The sequence below is a fragment of the Epargyreus clarus genome, unplaced genomic scaffold (assembly GCF_041222505.1).
Source record: "Epargyreus clarus isolate Ecla_fem2 unplaced genomic scaffold, WU_Ecla_fem_2.2 ptg000012l, whole genome shotgun sequence".
NCBI classification, from domain to species: Eukaryota; Metazoa; Arthropoda; class Insecta; order Lepidoptera; family Hesperiidae; genus Epargyreus; species Epargyreus clarus.
Window position 1 is genome coordinate 10,133,027 of NW_027332220.1, and position 20,851 is coordinate 10,153,877.

At 37.2% G+C, this 20,851-nt stretch overlaps 3 protein-coding genes across 8 annotated transcripts in view; 2 read left to right on the forward strand and 1 right to left on the reverse strand.

Moving 5' to 3' along the window:
- LOC140746390 (uncharacterized) overlaps positions 1-8,128 on the forward strand; it is a 41,629-nt gene extending 33,501 nt beyond the window's left edge. For 5 of the 6 annotated variants that reach the window (XM_073078522.1, XM_073078518.1, XM_073078517.1 and 2 more), the window contains 7 exons: positions 629-745; positions 1,446-1,523; positions 1,630-1,719; positions 2,113-2,206; positions 3,132-3,200; positions 3,611-3,690; positions 4,447-8,128. In XM_073078522.1, coding sequence (XP_072934623.1) covers positions 629-745; positions 1,446-1,523; positions 1,630-1,719; positions 2,113-2,206; positions 3,132-3,200; positions 3,611-3,690; positions 4,447-4,584 — 666 coding nt within the window. In that variant the 3' untranslated portion in view covers positions 4,585-8,128. Of the gene's footprint in view, positions 1-628; positions 746-1,445; positions 1,524-1,629; positions 1,720-2,112; positions 2,245-3,131; positions 3,201-3,610; positions 3,691-4,446 lie in introns of all 6 variants that reach the window. The other variant, XR_012102763.1, reaches the window with a different exon arrangement.
- Positions 8,129-11,321: 3,193 nt separating this feature from the next.
- On the forward strand, positions 11,322-17,126 carry LOC140746391 (hatching enzyme 1.2). The gene is made up of 7 exons (XM_073078523.1): positions 11,322-11,984; positions 13,404-13,571; positions 13,996-14,142; positions 14,665-14,820; positions 15,670-15,803; positions 16,075-16,160; positions 16,880-17,126. The coding sequence occupies exons 1-7, from the start codon at positions 11,810-11,812 to the stop codon at positions 16,947-16,949; spliced, it is 936 nt and encodes a 311-aa protein (XP_072934624.1). The 5' UTR covers positions 11,322-11,809; the 3' UTR covers positions 16,950-17,126.
- Positions 17,127-17,869: 743 nt separating this feature from the next.
- On the reverse strand, positions 17,870-20,211 carry Obp84a (Odorant-binding protein 84a). Its single transcript, XM_073078526.1, has 4 exons — positions 20,019-20,211; positions 19,600-19,661; positions 18,639-18,789; positions 17,870-18,308 (listed from the first exon to the last, which is right to left on the reverse strand). The coding sequence occupies exons 1-4, from the start codon at positions 20,206-20,208 to the stop codon at positions 18,226-18,228; spliced, it is 486 nt and encodes a 161-aa protein (XP_072934627.1). The 5' UTR covers positions 20,209-20,211; the 3' UTR covers positions 17,870-18,225.
- Positions 20,212-20,851: the final 640 nt, after the last annotated feature.

The window sequence follows — 20,851 nt, forward strand, 5'->3', positions numbered from 1 at the left end:
TTCATTGAGCGTGCGGGCGTGTAATTGTGTAAAATTGAAGATGAGTGAGGTTAGGTTAGGTTAGGTTTTTTTAAATTATTAAAACAATAAACATCAAAATTTTTAAAATGTTATTTTCTTATACCTAATCTTACAAACTAACCTCCGTATATTCCAAAGCATTTATTTATTTATTTTATACTTTATTGCACATCGTACAAAAGGTGGGCCTAATGCCACACGGCATTCTCTCAAAGCATCTCAAATATAAAAGTGAAAATCACGTAAGCTGACCAATCAGGTGTCAGAACTGGCAGAGTTCAGCGGTTCTTAAGACTTGAAAGCTGCTTAAATGATAAAATGCTTCCAAATATACGAAGATAAGACACTTCATACCTATATCGGAGTTTGACTCGTCAAACCCCGATTTAATAAAATTGTGTTTTGACGTTTGCCTGACCAAATTAGTCTCTCCCAGGTTTGACGAAAATTGTTTAGTCAAAGGCCGAAAATTTACATTTGTTTGGGCTTTGACTAAGTCATTCAGTCTGACCTGAGGATTGACCAGTCCAACCTAGGAGCGCCGGAGCTTCGGAGTTTGCCTATAACATATACACTATCTTTTAAAGTTCTATTTGTTTTATTTCAGATTACGTCTTCACCGCCACACACCGTAGCTCGAATGGATTCCTCACCTCCTCACACACTCAACCTTAGTACCAAGCTGCGTACGCTGCCGATACAAATAACACCCACTACTTCACAGGTATGGTCGCCTAGTACAATGTTAGAAATTAGAGCTGACCTAATCTCGGATTAGGATTTTGGTTCAAGTCGTGGTGTAGTTTACTTTTTTATTTTGATGATAACGCACTCGCCGAGCACATACGAATAGTTCGGAGTACCAGTATGTAAATAGCTCACTTGGATGTACTTGGCACTTGCTACGACGTACGTCTGTCCTCCGCGGGGGAGTAGGTTTTTCATTGCGATACAAATGGTTTTACGCGCTTGTCCTCGTGCGCAGCGCTTACATACTCGCACTCGCCGAGCACACACGAATACTTCGGAGTACCAGTATGTAAATAGCTCACTTGGATGTACTTGGCACTTGCTACGACGTACGTCTGTCCTCCGCGGGGGAGTAGGTTTTTCATTGCGATACAAATGGTTTTACGCGCTTGTCCTCGTGCGCAGCGCTTACATACTCGACATGTTTTCGTGAATTATTCGATTAATTGCTCGCGAATACTTTCACACGAGTATAAATCTGGCATTAAGGTAGTCGCCGAAATATATCCCAGTATGTTATCTATGTATTCGTCGCGTCTATTTGTTTGTACTTTTCGAGTATCCTAACATTGCATGAAACTATACGCGAGATACGTCTTGAGAATATTTTAATTATTATTACAAGTTGAAAACTAGTTATAATTGGTTTAATGGTCTAATTTACTTGATTGCAGGTCGTACGGACGTCATACGGTACGAGACACAATACGCTTACACTAACAACTTTAGCATCAGCAGAATCTAATGCGCCGGTAAGTTTAAAAATCTGTAGTAATCATTATTTAAAAATAAGAGTGTATCTAATAAAAATATTTATATTTCCGAACTTATAAGTAAAACAATTTATATCATTTTCAGAATGGGCAAGTAACGGAAAACGGCATAACTAATCCAATAAGTACTACTACCTTGGTGCATCCTGCTCAAATACATCTGCCATTGTCTCAAGTAAGATTTTTGAACAATTATATATATTTTAACGAGTACCTTAGTTTGTAATAAATAATAGTTTACTATGAACATGTAGTGAGGAATTAAAAGGCAATTAAATAGTGGTGGTTTTGAAGGTGATAGAATCTTCTCTGCTTAGATTCCGGCCCATTGTCAGACTATTTCTTGTCTAATAGCAGTGGTAAACGTTGTTGTGGTTATGTGGAGGTTTGGAGCTTACTGTTAATACTACGTTGCTACGTTAACGTTGTTGAAATTGGTTCAAACTGTTAGTTTAGAATATTTTAGCGTTAAGTCTCTTATGCTGCTAGACAGTGGAAAAATAATTTTATTTAACGAAAGCGTTGATTTAAATTCAAAATATGAATGTATAAATGATGTTGTTCGCAGGTGGTGACGAGCGGCGGGCTGGTGGTGGGCCCGGCGGCGCTGCAGTTGCTGTCGGCGGGCGGCGGGCTGCGCGTGCTGCAGCCGCACTCCAACGGTAACTGCGCGCCTGGTACTCCGCCTCGATTATATGAGGCAATTAATTAGGTTTATTAGGATACTACGTGACCCGTTTTTACCATTTTTAACCCCCTCCCCTCTGGTGACCACCCGTAGTATTTGCTAAGACCTAATTCAAAATATATTTAAACCATAATTCACAAGTATGGTTTAAATATTTTTTACATAATATGGAAGGTAGTAGAACCCTTTGTGGGTCGACTCCGGCGGCACCACCGCCACACCTATTTCTACCTAAAACCAGCAGTGTTAAGCGCTGCTGTGTTCAAAGGGTGTGGTAAGGGAGACATCCTTTTCCGAGGAGTTCCAGCTTGGTCCTCAGGGGTAACGGCGCATCTGACCAACCTCAGGTAGGAATATCTAAGCCTATCTGGGGTTGATTATAGTTGTCCATGGGCGGCAAGAGCCACTTACTATCAGGTGGACTGCATGCTCATCTGCTACTCCTATATTATAAAAAACGTGGACACTGGACATGCTTGTTTGCTGAAGGAAACCTATACATAAACTTTAGAATAAAAGTCCATGAGGATAGTCCTTCATTTAAAAAAACGTAGTCTCCGCACTTGTTTCTATGTGTTGGTCATCACACATGTCCATATTAATTTGTTATTATGTTATCCATGGCTGAGTCCTTGTGAAATTAATTGTTATGTGACGTTAAATAAGTAGTAATATATTGTAGATTATGCGTTGTGATAATAAATACAATGCATACTTTTTATGTACAATCCCAGAACAATAATAATATTTTTTGATCTCCAAATTATCATTCAGATCATCATTGCTTGTGCAATTTTTTGTAATTTGATTATGTTACCTTGAATTACTAGAGAATGATTTGAGTAATAAGTAGTTAAAAGGATGTATAATTGGACAAATGAAAATGTTATTATTTGCAGGAGTTACGGAGAACAACAGAATATCTATCAAAGAGAATGGGGTTGTAACACCGCCGCCTTCGTCTACGGGTAAGGACGAACTGAATTATTTTGTGGTCTTAGTGTTCTTTTCAAAGTGTTAAGGGTGTAAATAGTTAAATACTTAACACTTTGAAAAGACACTATAGAGTTTATCTCACTGATCAATTGCGGACTTATAGACCTTACACGCTTTTGGGAATAAAAATATACTCTCCGCCGTTTTTCCTTAAACTACGTACTTAATGTAAAAGTTAATTCCTTATATATAGTTGCGTAACTTAGAAAAATCAAAGTTAGACGAAATTGGAGCTTGGGACTCTAACCCCCCATTTTGAGAGATTTAATTTCCTGTTACAAAGCTCTAATTTCCTTTTAACTTGAAATATATTCTTATCACATTCCTATCCAAGTTTTCTGCGGTGTGTGGTAGTGGTAATGACGGCGGCGTGTTGTTGCAGAGGTGGTGGTGAGCGGGCTGGCGCCCCTGGTGGTGTCGCAGCCCGCGCACCTGCTGCACACGCACACACTCACGCATAAGGTAATTATATAAATAAGCATACGTTTTTTTTTTTAAATATACGAGTAGCAGACGAGCATGCAGTCCACCTGATGGTAAGTGGCTACTGCCGCCCATGGACATCTGTAATCAACCCCAGATTGATTGGATTAGGTATTCCTACCTGAGGTCGGCCACAGATGCGCCGCTACCCCTGAGGACTAAGCTGGAACGCCTCGGAAAAGTCTGTCTCCCTTACCACCCCTTCAAACCGGAACACAGCAGCGCCTAACACTGCTGTAATTAGGTAGAAATAGGTGTGGCGGTGGTGCCGCCGGAGTCGAACCACAAAGGCTTTTACCACCTTCAGCCTAACCTATAACTTATCTGTGGTTATGTCTTTTTCAACGGACAAGAGAAATAAAAGACTTCGTCGTTCTCAAAATTACTTTTACGAATGCTAATCAATGTCTAACTGTAATCGTTGATTTTGTATATGATCACTCTACCTGTCATACGATGTGACAACGTCCGCGAGTATAAATATTTTACCTTAAGGCCCGTTCTCGATGACTTACATATTTGCCTCATATGTATTTAAATTGGCCGGCTTCTATACCCTTCTACCGACACTCAAAAAGAGCTTGCTACATCAAATTAGTGTGTCATTGATACCTCCCTCAAATCATCCCTACTGATGATAGATTATACTCTACCATCTTTTACAATTTTTGTCGCTTAAAGTGTTGCTAAAGAGTTAAGTCAATTGTAATGGTGTTTGTTTTGTTGGTTAATCAGATGGTGGAGACGCAAATGGTGAAGGGCGGGGTGGCGCCGCTGACGGTGAGCGCGCAGTACCTGAGCGCCACCACCATCGTGAAGCCCGTCGTGGTGGTGGGCGCGCCCTCGCCGCCCGCCCCCGCGCCGCCCACGTGAGGGCGCCGCCCGCCCAACCACACGCGACACCCGCTCACCCTCACACACTATCGCCATCCGGACGGTTATGTTATACGGCTTGCGTCTATGCATTTTCGATTTACTACGAGGAATCGCAACTATCTACTAGGTTGACTTTTTATATAGTTTATGTAGCCACGTTATGTTGGACGGTGTGCGCTAGTGTGTGGGTATCGTGGGGAATCGCGGTTGGGGGGGAGGCCGCCGGAAGCCTGTATTCACTGCCAAAGTTTCTCAAGCAATAATATGTTCGTGCGAACACGATGAGGTACTATTAGTGAATTGAACTATTATACGAGAATCGGTTAAGTTATGAGGCGCGCGCCGCCTCGCCTCGGCCGCTCGAGGACGAGGCTGTAGTATGCCCACACTGCAGTCTAGACTAAATATAACTGAAGTGTGGGGAAACCTCTGTGCGTGTTACGTTAAGATCGCGCGCCTGTAAAAATGTATTTATGCAATATCTACTTTAAGCGGCGTACGATTTAGAGACAGTGATAGCAAAGTGACAAATTGTGATGGACGTTACGTGGACGCGGACGAGTGACCGGCCAAACCGACCAGATACAGGTGTACAATTCACTTTATATTTTTCTACATATACATAATAAATTCCACGTTGTGATTGTGTACAATATTGTTACAGAACGGTATGGATGTAAAAATATAATTTAATTATTTATTTATATTTAAGAGCCACTAAATATAGGGAGCAAAATTTTATAAACCAAATATGCGACAAGATTTGGAGCGGTCGCCTGGGGCGCTGGGCCGCGTGGCCCACGACGCCCGGTCTCTTGTAGCGGTAGACTAAAGTGTACTTGTTATGTATAGACTAACGGGATAAAGTTTATTTTTTCTATAATCTGTGATGTGTGCAGTAATTAGCTACTGTAGTACTGGAAACTCTGTACAAAGACGTCTTTTGGTGTTGTCAATTTCATAAGTATGTATGTATAAAATGAAGTCAGTGAGGGTAAATTGTATTAAATTAGTTATTAAAGTTATGTGGCTTATTCGTACGTCGTACGGTTATGATCAGTTGGGAACCGCCGCAGTGCGACACAGCTGTGATAGGCGTGCGGTGTCACTGCGGTGGAGAGAATGTAATTGTAGGTGAAGTAACCAAGTGGATCCTTAATATTTTCTAGTAATTTTTCAGTTATATTGGCGTCTCAGGAAGTGCCGAACTCCTTGGGCACACAAGAATTTGGGACGCCTTTGGGAACTAATGAACACAAAATTAACGATTTAAATTTTAAATTTATATATGTAACGTAACGATAATTCTAGGCCACGAGAGCACTTTTGGTAGAAAAGATGCAGTTACAACAGATCTCGTGTGAAGTGCTACGGATTTGACTTCAGCTCCGTCCATATCTGTGACCTGCGAGCATCTCCGCGTTCTATTATAAAGAGGTGTGAAAAATACTATCTGGCACCAATCGAGGATGTAGAAAAAAATAAAGGAATCTAAATAACTTAAAGCTGAATTTAACTATACTTCTTACTCAATATTTTCATTTTGAACTATTTAGCAAATAAAATCAGCGAGAAATTCTCTGACCGACATACTTCGGCAATAATCTTTGTTTTTTTATTTCCATATAAGGCTTTTAAGACATCGTTTAGTAAAAGATTTGCTATCTATGATCTTAGGATATCAATTTGTTATGATGACACGACACATTATGAATTATAAAAGTAAGAAGCATCGATTACCGATTATACAGTGCGTATAAAGGCTTAAGAACATTTGGTTACTTCATCTAAGCTTGTAATATTTCATTCAATTAATCTGATATTTGTTATAGTGAAGCTTTAACGTCTCCGGCGCTATTCGGGCCGTGCGGCCGTCCTAACCGAGTGCCTACCGATAGGATCTCTTGAGATCAAACTCTACGGTCAAGCTAAAATATCGAATTCGCTATGTAGGTATAAGACCTCCTGTAATACGAAAATAAAACATAGCTGTTCAATTATTATCGAATATTTTTGCTACTAGAAACACTACTATTGACTCTTTGAACTTTTATACATTGTGTTCTAATGGATAAATTTTGTAAACGATTTTTCAATATTACAAAATAGTGTTAGTGATATTTACATAGATTTTACTGCAGTGTTCTATATTTTGGCGTGACCGATTTTATCTTAATATTAAGTAGTGACTATACAATGAACGTTGATGTATACTGTAGCGCACTTGTTTTCGCAAATTGTTAAGTTTTGCCATCTTGGGCCGCATTGACCGTGTCAGGCACGGGTCGTGTCAGACAAAATATTTTTCTATAACATGTGTATCAACTTAAAGATCTATCGTAACATAGCCTGATATGGGCTCTGTCAAATAATGTTATTTAGAAAAAAATTGTCTGTAACGGCCCGTGTCTGGCACGGTCACTGTCTGTAGATAAAAATGAGCCTCTAAGCGTTGTTTAGACTTGTTGATTTGGACGCAGTACTCCGGAGACGGAATCCGGTTCTATGACATGTTGTGCCAATAGTCTCCATTGTTGATGATTGCTGTTTATTTTCATAATACGCTCGTGTTTCCAGTATAAACATTATATTTAAAGAGATTTATTTATTTGGTTTAAAATTTAAGAAGTGCAATATTCCAGAGGATTTTGTTTAGAGACATTCTGTGCTCGTGAAATGTTTTATTTTTTTACAATTTTAATTTAATTTCACATTTATTTTATTTGTAGTTCTATAGACTGATACATGATGACGTCATATCTCTCTAAAATACAAATATTAGGTGATCGAGAAAAGGTCGCTTAGATCGTCAAGTGGAATATGAGACACACGCCGTTGTTCATAATCAATCTATCCAATGTGTCACAAAGATCGACATTTAACAATTACTTCATTCTAGACATTGTCAATTTTCATCAACCTTTGGTAGCTAAAGATTGATTATCAAAAACCGGTGTTATGTGGCAGTCATAGAGTATAGTTTATTTATAAACTAATTTATGACATCAAAGTCATTTCATTATAATTTTAATAACGAAAAATATTATGTATTGAACATTTTGGGTAACCCTCCTTGCATTTAACGTAAATCAACGAAGGGGGTTCTATCTTCTACCTACATCTTTTACATATTTATTGATTGATAAAATATTGTTTTACAATATATTATTATATTAGGAAACAGGAGCTGTTATAAAGATGTTAATAATTTGATTGTGCAGAGTGGTTAAATATCTTAATAAAAATGGGGCCCGCTCCATTTTAGCAGTTTAGTTTGCTGACACATTTTGAATAAAATAGAGAAGAAATTACAGTATTTTTTTCTAGCTTTTGAAATGTTAAGTATTTTGTCACTTTGCCTAAATATATATAATTAATAGTTGGGATAACAAAAATGTATAAATAATATAATAAAGAGAGAAATTTATTTTAATTGTAATGATACTGTAAAACAAAAATAAAATTAAATGCTCATGTAAATAAAATGACGTAGTGTATAAAGTTCTAATATGTTAGAAATACAGGAAATTGCATATTTAAACCTTGTTTCTTTTTATGACGGTTACTTATTTTTATTAAGACATATACACACATGACATATTCATACAAATACATATACATTATACATACATCTTGTAAATAACCTTCATGTTTTCGCAGTGTCAAATCGCATTGGTCAAGTAGTGGAACTGTTATGGGAGTCTTTTGATAATTGCCGCCTTGAAATTAAATGAAGCCACTAAAAGGCTGATTTGTCAGTTATTTTTTTGAATTCTTGACAAATAGAAAACATTTTTAAAGAAAATTTACGAATAATTAACTAATACTGCGTAATTTACATAATAAATAAATAAGTATTTCAAATATTTTAGGGGCATTTTATCACTGAGACGTGGCAATACTTTTTTACGAAACTATTTCAATTGTCAAAACTGGTTATATTTTCTTGTTAGGAGTAAGTAATCTTTACTAATCTAAGTGGTAGTCACACTTATCTGCGGCGTTCCAACTTAGTCCTCAGGGGTGGCAACGCACTTGTGGCCGATCTCTTGTTGTACTATAATCCTATCTGGAGTTAATTTCAGGTGTCCTTGGGCGAGTAGCCAGTCACCATCTGAGGGCTCATTTCCTACTTCTATATTATAAAATCTGTGACTCAGGTTGTACCCAGCCATTTTATCGGAACATGCAAACGTACACAGATGCACACTTTTATTTAAAATTTTTTGAAGGACGAATAGTTTTCATCATAAAGCGTGAAAGACCTTTTTCGAGATGGCGGCCGAGAGACAAGAGTTGCGACCCTACAAATTAGCATTTGGTTTTTAACATAGACATATTATCCTACTGAGTATAATATATCTATGGTTTTTAACCACAAAAATAATAAATGAACAAACTGAAAGGCAGCTGCCTATATTTCGATGGGCAATAAAATACCCGTCTGAACAGCTAAATCTATGCGGGACCCCTAGGTCTTAACTTTATCTATAAACTTAGCTAGTGTTTTCGGAAACTACACTAATTAAAGGTTGATTGACCTGCCTCCATCTGCACTAATTACTGATAGGCAAGTCAGTTTATAGGATAATATAATTTTACGTGTTGAAACCTGAATTTAATTGTTTCAAAGAACTATAATTTTAAGTTGCTCAAAATGGTTACCTCGGTCATGTGATAGTATATGTATAGGTATATTCACTGTAGTGTAATAATAAAATCGTAAAACATCTGCGTAAGTGTCTATATGTTAATTAGATCAGGGAAAACGAACGAACAATATTTTTTCCAGAAAATATTATAATTTATCTTAATAAGACTTCTGCGACAATTATGAAGATGTTGTAATTTATTTGGATTTACCTGTATGCTTCCTGTTATGAATTCCTGATACCTGACCCTGATCGACGATTTAGCTGCTTTTTTGGAAGTTAGATTCAGCTATGTATTATTAGTTGTTACACTCTGAACACAGACTTTCTGGATGCTCGATACGAAAATAAACGTAAAAAATACAATGCAGCATTGCGATTGCCAAAAAGCTCTTTTTCGTTAGCATAACGATCAGTAAGTATTTATCCATGCAATCACCAAATCGTGAATCGTCTATGCGGTCTAAGCTTAAGTAGCTGGTCTGCTAGAACCAGAGGCGGCATAAGGCGTGGGCCACCGCCCACAGCCTCGGTACCCAGGGGCCCCACGCCTCTAGCGGTCAACGAAAAAAAAAGGCGCCGGAACCCATCATTGAAATCTATGTGACATTTGTACGTTTGTAAAATCAAATTAACTTTCAAACTAGGGGCCTCCGTTATACTTTCCGCCCCGGGTCTCCGCCGACTTTACTCCGTCACTGTTTACATTGTATTGTGGCAGAGGGCCCCGCAAAATGTATTTTGTCCACATACAATTTAGGTCTTACGCCGCCACTGGCTAGAACCATTATTACATCACTATTGGTAGTTCGGATAATCGGGTATACGAATAAATGAGGTCAGGATAATGAACCTACTGTACCTACCTTAAAAATGTTATTTAAAAATGACAATGTATCAAAACAGCGTGTTTTCGACGTTGATATAAAGATAGTGTGCGATGGTGGGTAGGTATGTATTATGCATTTCGTATGATTCACGGGCCAAGGACACGACGAGCTCTTCCGTAGAGATAGCGGGGCCTCGCCTATGTCAACGTACTGTAATCTGATCGTTTCCGAATGTGATGTAAATTATGCAAATAAAATACCTAATTATAATTGTGACCGCGGCTTCAATTCTTAAAATACTGGTTTTACTTTTTCTTTGAACATCGTCAAACCATTACTATCCCACTGCTGGGTATTTGTCTCTGAGTGAGAGAGGTTTAGGCCGTAGTCCACTAGGCTAGCTAAGTTTAAATTGGTAAACACATACCTTTAGTAGTTCACATACCTTTAAGAACGTTTTTTTCAAGGAATTCTGGTGTATAGGTTTTCTTCCGTTTATTTCCACATACCTACTGATTATTTTTTAACTCGCACATAAAAATCAGGTGTGCGTGATCCGGGATTTTAGTCTCGGAGACCTCAATGTAAAGGCCGACTTTTAACCACTAGGCTATCATTACATTTTTCTCAAATATACCTAATTACTTTATTTAACACTAGCTGACCTGGCAAACTTTATAACGCCTCAAAATCTATTTATCAAATATAGTTTATATAAAATGTAGCCTATGTTACTCGTGGATAATGTAGCTTTCGAATGGTGAAAGAATTTTTAAAATCGGTCCAGTAGTTTTTGAGCTTATTCATAACAATCAAACAAACAAACAAAGATTTCCTCTTTATAATATTAATTATATTATATTACTAGCTGACCCGGCAAACTTTGTACCGCCTCAAAATCTATTTATCTAATATATATCCTATAAAATATAGCCTATGTTACTCGCGGATAATGTAGCTTTCGAATGCTGAAAGAATTTTTAAAATCGGTCCAGTAGTTTTTGAGCCTATTCATTACAAGCAAATAAACAAACAAAGTTTTCCTCTTTATAATATGAGTATAGATAAGTATATAAGTATAGATTTTTGGATTGGTAAAACTCACGATAATGCTTCCGCGGCTCCACAGCTACATCTATTTTTCCTAAATTCAGAAGTGTTTGGGCTGCTAGGTTTTTATTTTGGTTGTGACTTGTGTTAGTGCAATATAAGGCAAATAAATTATTATTTTTCTTATTTTATTTGATTTTTATGGTTAAAACCAAGACTATAACGCATGTTGCGCTGCAATAATATAAAATAAACGTGATACAGAACCCTTTCGATCATGTCTAACTCGCACTTAATATTTTAGAGTTATTATCAACAATCCCTAAAGCCGGAAACAAGTAATACAGATAACGTGGAGGAAGTATAAAGCCTGATGTTTATAATGATTGTCTCGATAAATGCAGGCCGTACATCACGAGCCCGTCGGAAACAAGGAGTGAGTCTAACAACCAAGGATTCTCTTATCGATTAGTTTACATATTTTCGTCCGTTACAAAACGTTTATTAGGAAGTAGGAGGTAACGTACTCGTACCTTGTTGACGCTTTTCTGTTTATCCTATGACAGGTCCTCGCGCCTTCTATATAAATTCGGCGCGTACCGAAAATGCACCATAACATTGTTGCGTCTTCTGGTCGCCTGGTAGTTGTAACGCAAAGTTTTATGTAACGGAAACTAATTAACGTACATAATGAGTAATTTCCGACTTTTAATCTTAATTTGTTTTATTTCTGGGCAGCAGTCTGTGCCCGTTGAAGATAGTGATGTAGTGGAAATTATTCCTGAAGAACATAATAGTATTGACAATGATATAGATTTAGGACATTTGGGCTCCGAAGCATACGGTCTGCCGAAGGATGAGAGTGGTAAGCATTATTTCAAAAAATATAAACTAGATTGCACTTCCTTACATATCTTAAATCACTACAATCAAAAATGTATCCATTATTTGTAAAATAAACACAGATAATAAGGTACTTAAATAATTTCTATAGCGATATTCTTCATTATGGGCATTTGCGGACTCCGGATTTTCATGTAAGCTTTACTGAAGAGTTTGTTGTCTTCCATAGAAATAGGACAAATAAAAAAATCCTTTATAGAGGGAGAAATTTGCAAGGTACGAAACAAATCGGAACTTGTGCATAAAAGATTCTCCTATTTCTGAAATTCTGCAGCCCCCCGATAAGTCAGATTGACTAAGGAATATAGATATAATAAATTTAAATTTTCGGGAAACGTAGTCTATATATTTGTCATAATTACGGGACTTTGGTTTCTTCCCTATTTGGGAAAACACTACGATTCGACGGCTATTTATTTGAATGGATTCCGATACATCTATCTCTCATCTACATCTCCGATCTACGAAGGAATCTACTTTGAGTAAAATATTTTTATTTAGTTTGATTAAACGTATATGGAAGAAACGTTTAAATGATGCGTTCCATCTTAGTCCACAAAAAGAAACACATGTGCGAACAATTTATCGTATCAATACTTAATTATCATGTTACTAATTAAGGTCGCAGATAATTACAAAAGTACATAAGTTACAACATTCGTACAGTTGACGTTACATGATAAAAGATGATTGAAGAATGGCTTCGCGATTGACAGTGACACGTCGATAAGGCGTTTCCTCTTTTTACTTGATTAGTGAAAAGGCTTGGAAGTTTTTAAGTAATATTGGCAGATACATTTGTAACTAATTAACCTAACGGGTCTTTAATAAGGGTATAAGAAGTCCACCTGACTAATTGATCATCATTACCTCGTTACTATCAAATGTAAGTCCAATATAGACGATAGATATAGGATGTGAAAAATATACCTATAGATTCTAAGTCTATGATTAAGATACAAATAAGTCATAACATGTAGGTGTTCTTTAAAATAAATAGATTTCTATTATGAACAAGTCCTTCTAAGCCCTTCATACCAGTAGGTAGCATGAGTAACTATTTATTAATCTGTGGTAGCATCTCTACACTGCTGTTATTAGACGGAATTCGATATTATAAATCTGCTGTTGAATTGGTACCTTCATCAAAAATGCATGTTCATGTATCAGAATAAACGCATAATTTTAATATGTAAGTATATAAATGATACCATAATAAAATATATTATACAGTTTTATGTAATACACATTCGAAATAAATAAACTATTTATCAAATTGAGAATAAAATTTCTTAAGTTACGTAAAATTTACTTTACAGATTTATTTAGGTACCTACTTGTTTTTATGTTGATTAAATCTGTTTTAAAAATATAACTCTAGGAGCAGCGGTGGCGACTTGGACGGAGTCCTCGCTCATGAACCCGGAGGAAATGGGGGAGTACGCTGAAGGCGATATTCTGATGCCTCAGCTGACCAGGAATGGGATCCGGGACCAGACCTCAAGATGGCCTAACGGCATCATTCCTTACCTTATTGACGGAAGGTTTAGTAAGTATAAGATGGAAAGTTTAGTTACGAGTATCTAGGACAATAAACCTTTTCCGCCTTAGCTACGACCTATTATCATGTATTTGATAAGAACGAAGCCATACTAGGTCTTTTCAAGAAATGGCTGCCTAATAAAATACTTAAAGGATGTTCCTATTAATTATAATCATATAGTGATAGCTTACTGAAAGGCGCTCTTTCGATCGGAGGTCCAAGGTTCGGTACCTTTGATGTTGAACATCAGAGGAACAGTTGTATGATAACTATAAAGCGTACTATACAGTATGACTGCCTACTATAAAGGTAAAGGTAAAGATATGTAAAGTCTATCAATTTGTACTTCGCCAGTACAGTAGATGGCCTAAACTCATCTAAGATGATATCTGGCAGCGACGACAGTAAAGCGTTTATAAAAATACTCCAGGTCAAGAGCAACGAGAGCTGATAATGAGGGCCATAGCAGACTACCACCGGCTGACGTGCCTCCGCTTCGTCCCTTACAACGGCCAGACTGACTACATCGTGATTAAGAGCTCCAACACCGGCTGCTGGTCCAGCGTTGGTAAAATTGGTGAGCCACTCATCCCTGTTATGGTAACCTGGTATTCTCACTACTTGATTGATTATTTGGCAGATAAAGATTATGGTTATGATTGATTATATCGTCACTGGAAAGGTTAAAAGTGTGATACGCAAAGGGGATTCTTTGCGTGGTAGACTTAAGCGTTTTCAGTGACCGTATAGATTTTAAATATTCGCTGCCATGGTTGAAGCTATAGCTTTGTTAAGGGGAGGGATAGTAATGTAGTAATGTAGTAGCGTAACGTTAAAGTCGGGAAGAAAGTCAGCTAGTCTCTGAATTTTCTCATCCTCAGTATTTCTTATTTCTATACGATTCGGATTAAATAGTCTCGGACATATTATGTTGGCGAAAAACAAAAAGTGCTTTTGATTTTTTCTTTTTCCGGGAGTCCGTATCCTTAAATTAAGGTTTCACCTTACAAACGCCCATGTTTTAAATTAATTAAACATAGTAGGTACACAGTATTGTTATGATATCCTAGTATTCTAATTATGCAATGCAATATTCTAGGTGGTCGTCAAGAGGTGAACTTACAGTCGCCAGGATGTGTCAGCAAGAAAGGCACCATTCTGCACGAAATATTGCACGCGGTTGGCTTCATGCACGAGCAGAGCCGTCACGAGCGCGACGATTTTGTGACCATTTTGTACCAAAATATTAAGCCAGGTATAACTTAGTTTCATGACTTGACTATAGAATTATTATTCATACATACACACAATCTGTAGCACTACCATGAGTTGGCATAGAAACGCCACTATAGAAATTGTAAATAGAAAGCTATTGTCATTTTGCTAGTGAATAACATAACTACTATCGTTACGGTATTTCTTGACAACGTCTGTCAAATTAATGACTCATGGGACCGAATTTGTATGGCAATAGATCATAATGACATTAGCTAGCGATTTGATTTCGATAGGTTTTTTACGTATCGAGTTACGTCACTACGGATTTTAGTTCTACGAGTAACCACCAGAGGCGCTGTACAATTTTTCATACATTTATTTTACGCAGTCGCTAGCGAGTAATACTTTTGTAAACTCATGGTAGTGCTACTGGACTCTACTATACTATACTATGATTTTTGGAAGCTAAGTGTGTTGTGGAAAAGTGTAAGTTAAAAAGCTGTGGTAAGAAACTCGGGAGGTCCGAGGTTCGAGTCTCAGGCACGCATTATTTTTTACAAGGCGTATTTCAACATAATCCCGTGCTTTGACGCTAGACGAAAAATGTCGTAAGAAAACCTCGAGTTATTTTACCGAAGCATTCTAGCTGAGTCCTCGGCATCGACCTAATCGGTTGATCTAATTATATTTGGGTTTGTTTACATCTGTAATCAACATCTGTCCATGGGCGGCAGTCGCCACTACCGTCACGTAGACTGCATCCTCATCCGTTACTTCTATGTTATACAAAAGACACAGAAATAGGTATCGTTAGTCAAACCAGAGAGTTTTTCCATCTGTCATCCGCATTATTATAAGAGGACAATAACATCACGTGATGTTTCAGGATCCGAGAATAATTTCAAGAAAGCAGATCCGAAGCACACACACGATTACGGCGTTGGATACGATTACAACAGCGTGATGCACTATTCTGAGTATGCTTTCTCCAAAAACTCGCAAAAAACAATCAATCCTAAGGTTTGTGTCTTATAATGTTTTAAAATCATCGTGTTATCGGTAGATATAATTAAATATTACTTTTGATTCTGGAAATTGTATAAACAGGTGATGAAAAATCGGTTATTTATATTTTGATAAAATTTCACGCTAGTTTTGGATGATAGACCAATTCAATTTAACTGTTAAATGATCTTTCATTTCCAGTATATTCTATGCTCGATTTGGTAGGGCGCTACCGTGCCCCCAGTTTTATACTTTTCCATATTTAACTATTGATGTATTTTTTTAGATTTCTGGTGTCAAGTTGGGACAAAGGGAAGGTTTAAGTCGCGGTGACGTAAAGAAAGTCAACAATATGTACAACTGCAAGAAAGAGTAAGACTTCGTTAATCATTTGTTAATCCATTTAGTTGCTTCTCTACAGCCATAAACGACACAGCCAAGCATGGTGTTAAGGTGCTAATCCTCGCTTTAGTAGAGGTTTGTAGCTAGTATTGAACTTCTGAGAACGGGTGGATAAAACAGACCATTTAGTATTTCGAGATCAGTCTACTAAAGATCGCATAAAACTTCGTGGTACAAGTTTATTATCAATTCTGTGTTCTGGTTTGAAGGTTGTAATAACATAGATACTTATACGATACGTACAACTAATTCCTCCTAATTCAAGTCGGTCAGGTCTCTATTCCTATCTGGGGTGATTATAAATTTCCATGAGTGATCATCATCGTCCCATTACTGTTCCACTGCTGGGCACGGGTCTCCTCTCAGTATGAGAAGGATTAGGCCATAGTCCACCGCGTTGGCCAAGTGCGTATTGGTAGACTTCGCAAAGCTTTGAGATTTTTTTTATAATTCCCTCGATGCGCAGGTTTCTTCACGATGTTTTCCTTCACCGTTTAAGCAAGTTATAATTAATTTCTAATACGCACATAATTTTGAAAAAATAGATTTGAACCTCGGACCCTTCGATCTCGAGCATTCTCGTTTGCTACTTATATAATATATAAAAAAGTACTAGATATTCATAGTCTGTTGCCTCAAATTGGTTTACATATTTACTCAAAGTCGCTATTTAATTAATATATTTACAGGGAGCCTCAAACAGGGTGGCTGGATGCTGTATGGCAGTTCTTTGGTGGCGAAAAGAATTTAGTAGATTGATACTACTAACCTAAAGGAAATCCGTTCAAACGTAAAAAGATCGCTTGCAAATAAAATGGTTTATCCTGATTTAACTATAGCTATTCTAATAAAATAATTTAGGTTAAGTTTTCCAAAGATCTGTTTGTCTAGAAGCCTACATTGTATGTAATAACTAGTCTCTCTAATTAAATAAGTGTAATACAACGTTGTATCTACTTATATTAATAAAGTATTTAAGAATATTGATTGTTTTAATAAAATATTTTCACTCTTTTAGTTTATTTAACGTTTTTTTCTTTTTTATAAGATCGAATTAGTACGCGGTCCATATGATGGTAAGTGGCAACTCCATATAGGGATTCTTTGTGAAGCCGAAACAGCTAAGCGTTGTTACTCCTAACTAAGATGGTCATCTCATATGTAAGCCAGTAGCATCTACCTGAAAAGCAAAAACTGCTTCACCTTAGGCGGGAATATGTAATCATATTTCGGATTGATTACATATGTCCATGGGCGGCAGTAGCCACTTAACATCAGGTGGGCTGCATGCTCGTCTGCTACTCCTATATTATAAAAAGGTTTACCGCGTTAAGCGGTGCGGCGGTGTTAGCATTTAATTGCTGCATTAAGGTTAAGGCATTGCTGCTAAACGAACTGATTGCTTTTCGTAAAAGCAATAAGCTCGTTTAGCACGTCAGTTGGGGCCCTTATGTGTTCCACCGGAAAATAACAATAAAAAATTGTATTGATATAAGTTTTTTTTTAATGATTTACTAATACACCTGCTAAGATTCTAAATACATAACTACTTATTGACGTGACAACGTCTTAAATTAGGTTGCGGCTGGGAGTCACTTATGAAAAAGTGTAACGACCGGTAACGTTACGATGAGTCACCGAACGAGAGAGAGGCCCGCCGAATGCCTTGCGTCTCTCTCCCACTCAACTATGATCGGTCTGCCGCGCGCGCAGCACTAGAGACTAAACAAAATATATTTCTATAGTTAAAATTTGTGCAATTCTTATTTTCATTCAATTCCTTGTTCCTATTGTGCAATTTAATTATATTCATATCAATAAATATTCTACCGAGAAAAAGACGTTGTCACGTAAAATCTTCGCCCGTAAAACCGACTTTACAGGCAACCATTTTTTTTTTTACATTTTCTTCTCTTGCCTTGTAAACGCTAAAGTTTTTCTACAATTACGAGTAATTCTTGTTTTAATTTCTTATGATTTTCATGATACGTTTTCGCCGTCTCGTTGTTGTTTCTGTTTTATACAAAATGATAGTTTAGAAGACGTCAAATTTATTTATTTCCATTTCCACGACGCATTTAAGAAATTGATAGGATCTCTCGCACATACAGGTTTCATCTGTAAAGTAAAGAAAGATAGATAAAACAACGTCAAATGTTTAGTGGTAATATATGCTCAATATTCCAATTTGTGGAATATTGAGTATAATTGGCATTAGAGAATCAAGTAGGCATCTATTTTGTCTGTACGTCAATTTTAGACAGGACTTTATTTTTCCTTGGTAATGGAAATGGAAAATGGTAAAACTTTTCAGTAAAATTAGTGTACAAATTTTGTCGACTTTTACTAGTGTCGTAAAGTTCAAAGCGTATTTTAAGCACTATAGCTATTTTAGTTAAAAACAAAACAATGTTGTTAATGTGTATATAAGTAATACAAGTTAGGTACTTCTGTTTATGCAAGCGTCGGTGGTCTCCCTAAGATTATCCAGGATAGCTGTAGGGCGTTCCATAGAGAAGAATGCGAGGGCTTGCTCCGGCTCGAAGACACCGTCCTCCGACACAACATTACTCTTTTCCAGTATACAGCGCACGAAACACTATAAAATCAAATCAAATCAAATATTTTACAGAGCACTTTTTGAATGTCAATACACCTACCATCACTTCACAAGCTGTTACGTTATGGAAAAGAAGCGGTAAAAGCAACTCCATAACACACATTAAAAAAGAAATGGCTTATACAGTGGCAAACTTAACCTTATGGAATATGTGGAACTGGAGCTACTTCAGACCACATCGTTTTATCAGTCAAATAATCACTTAGTATGCTTTTTTACATAGCGTTTGTTTAACGACATGTTTAATTTTTTTTCTGTGAGACTTATGACGTAGAAGTAGCAGATGAGCATGTAATATGCCGGTCATGGACATCTGTAATCAACCCTAGATAAGATTACAGTCGTACCTGAGGTCGGCCACAGATGAGTTGCTAAAGCCTATGATAGAATGTATGTGATAAATATGTTTCTCTTACCACATAAAATTAAGCGCTGTTGTATTCTGGTTTGAAGGGTGTGGTAAGGGAGACATACTTTTTCGAGGCTTGAAAGGCTTGAAAGCCTCGAAAAAGTATTACTTAGTCCTTAGCGGTGGCTAAAACGCATGTGCCTAACCTTAGGTAAGAATCCAATGTTATTTGGAATAGCGGCGCATCTGTGGCCGACCTCAGGTAGGAATATCTAATCCTATCTGGGGTTGATTACAGATGACCATGGATGGCAGTAGCCACTTACCATCAGGTGGACTGCACGCTCGTCTGCTACTCCTATATTATAAAATAAAAGGGAACTTTAATCTTGTTTGCTACTCCGATATTAAAAAAGAAGGTTACTTGAGTTATGTCTTACCTTGGGAGTCTTGTCGCTCTCATCAGGGAAGCTGCCGCTCTTGTTAAGAGCATCGATGTATGCTGCAAGGGACCGTAGCAGCTTATTACACAAGGGTTAATATTACTCTTAATAGAATTTGGTGGACGCACAGCCGAGCGTCTACATTATATACATATAATTATTATACCAGGTATACATATAAGAAAAATCTGGAACCCTCATAAAAGCACTCTGGCCGTCTATCTCTTTGAAATGTTCTAGAAAGATTAAGTTGCATTCGTAATATGGTGCATTCGTCATATGGTGCATTTATAAATTGCATTGACGCAGAAAATATATCGTAAATAAATTATTTTTCGAACATATTAATGTTTCACTTCAATGTGCAAATTTGGTACTATTTTTTTCTATTGCAAGAATCATAATAATCAACTTACACATTTCAGTTCGGAATGTCTCGTTGCATTCGTTCATGATTGATGTATAATCTATTTCGTTCGCATCCCTCGATTCTTTAGGGTCTGGCGATGGGGTAGTCTTAATGGTGGTCTTAGCTGTGGTCGTCTTGGCACACACTAAGGAAATTGTTAGCAACGCTACAGATACTAGGTATCGTAACTTGGACATTGTGGTAACTTATAACGGAGCGAAATCATATCTGGCCTCATTTATACCAATAGGGTAATAATCGTTTAAAAGAAAATTGATGTATTATGATTGGTAATGTAGCAATTTGTATTACAAAGGTACAAGGCTTTCAATGTTTGTAAATACAGCATACTACATGGCTCAGAAATTCTATTGATCACAATTAATGTCCCATAATTGACATGATACCTAAATTAGTTCAATCAGAGTATTAGTTCGCATTAGTCCGTAATTTGATGGATTTAACGATATTGTATGCCTTAATGCGATAATTGCATATCCGTCTGATTTACAATCATTCGTAATAATAACGTTTCATTTATTTGTTAAGTGGCTCGGCTTATACCACATCAGGTACTTAGGTTACATGGAATGAAGCAGTTCCTGCGTTTAAGTGGTGTAGATCGGCGGACTTATATGTATATGAGGCGACGAACAATGCATCTATGATCGATTTCAGGTAAAACCCCTTTTTTGTTTACGAGGGTGAAACCTTTAAAAGGTACCCAACGGCGTAGGGAGGGTCGCCGGGTTATGTGGAATTTTTACCACACTAAAACCTCAGCAGGCCGTCGTCAGCGCTTGGTCGAGAACTTTGGGATCCCCGACGGAACTCAGCCGG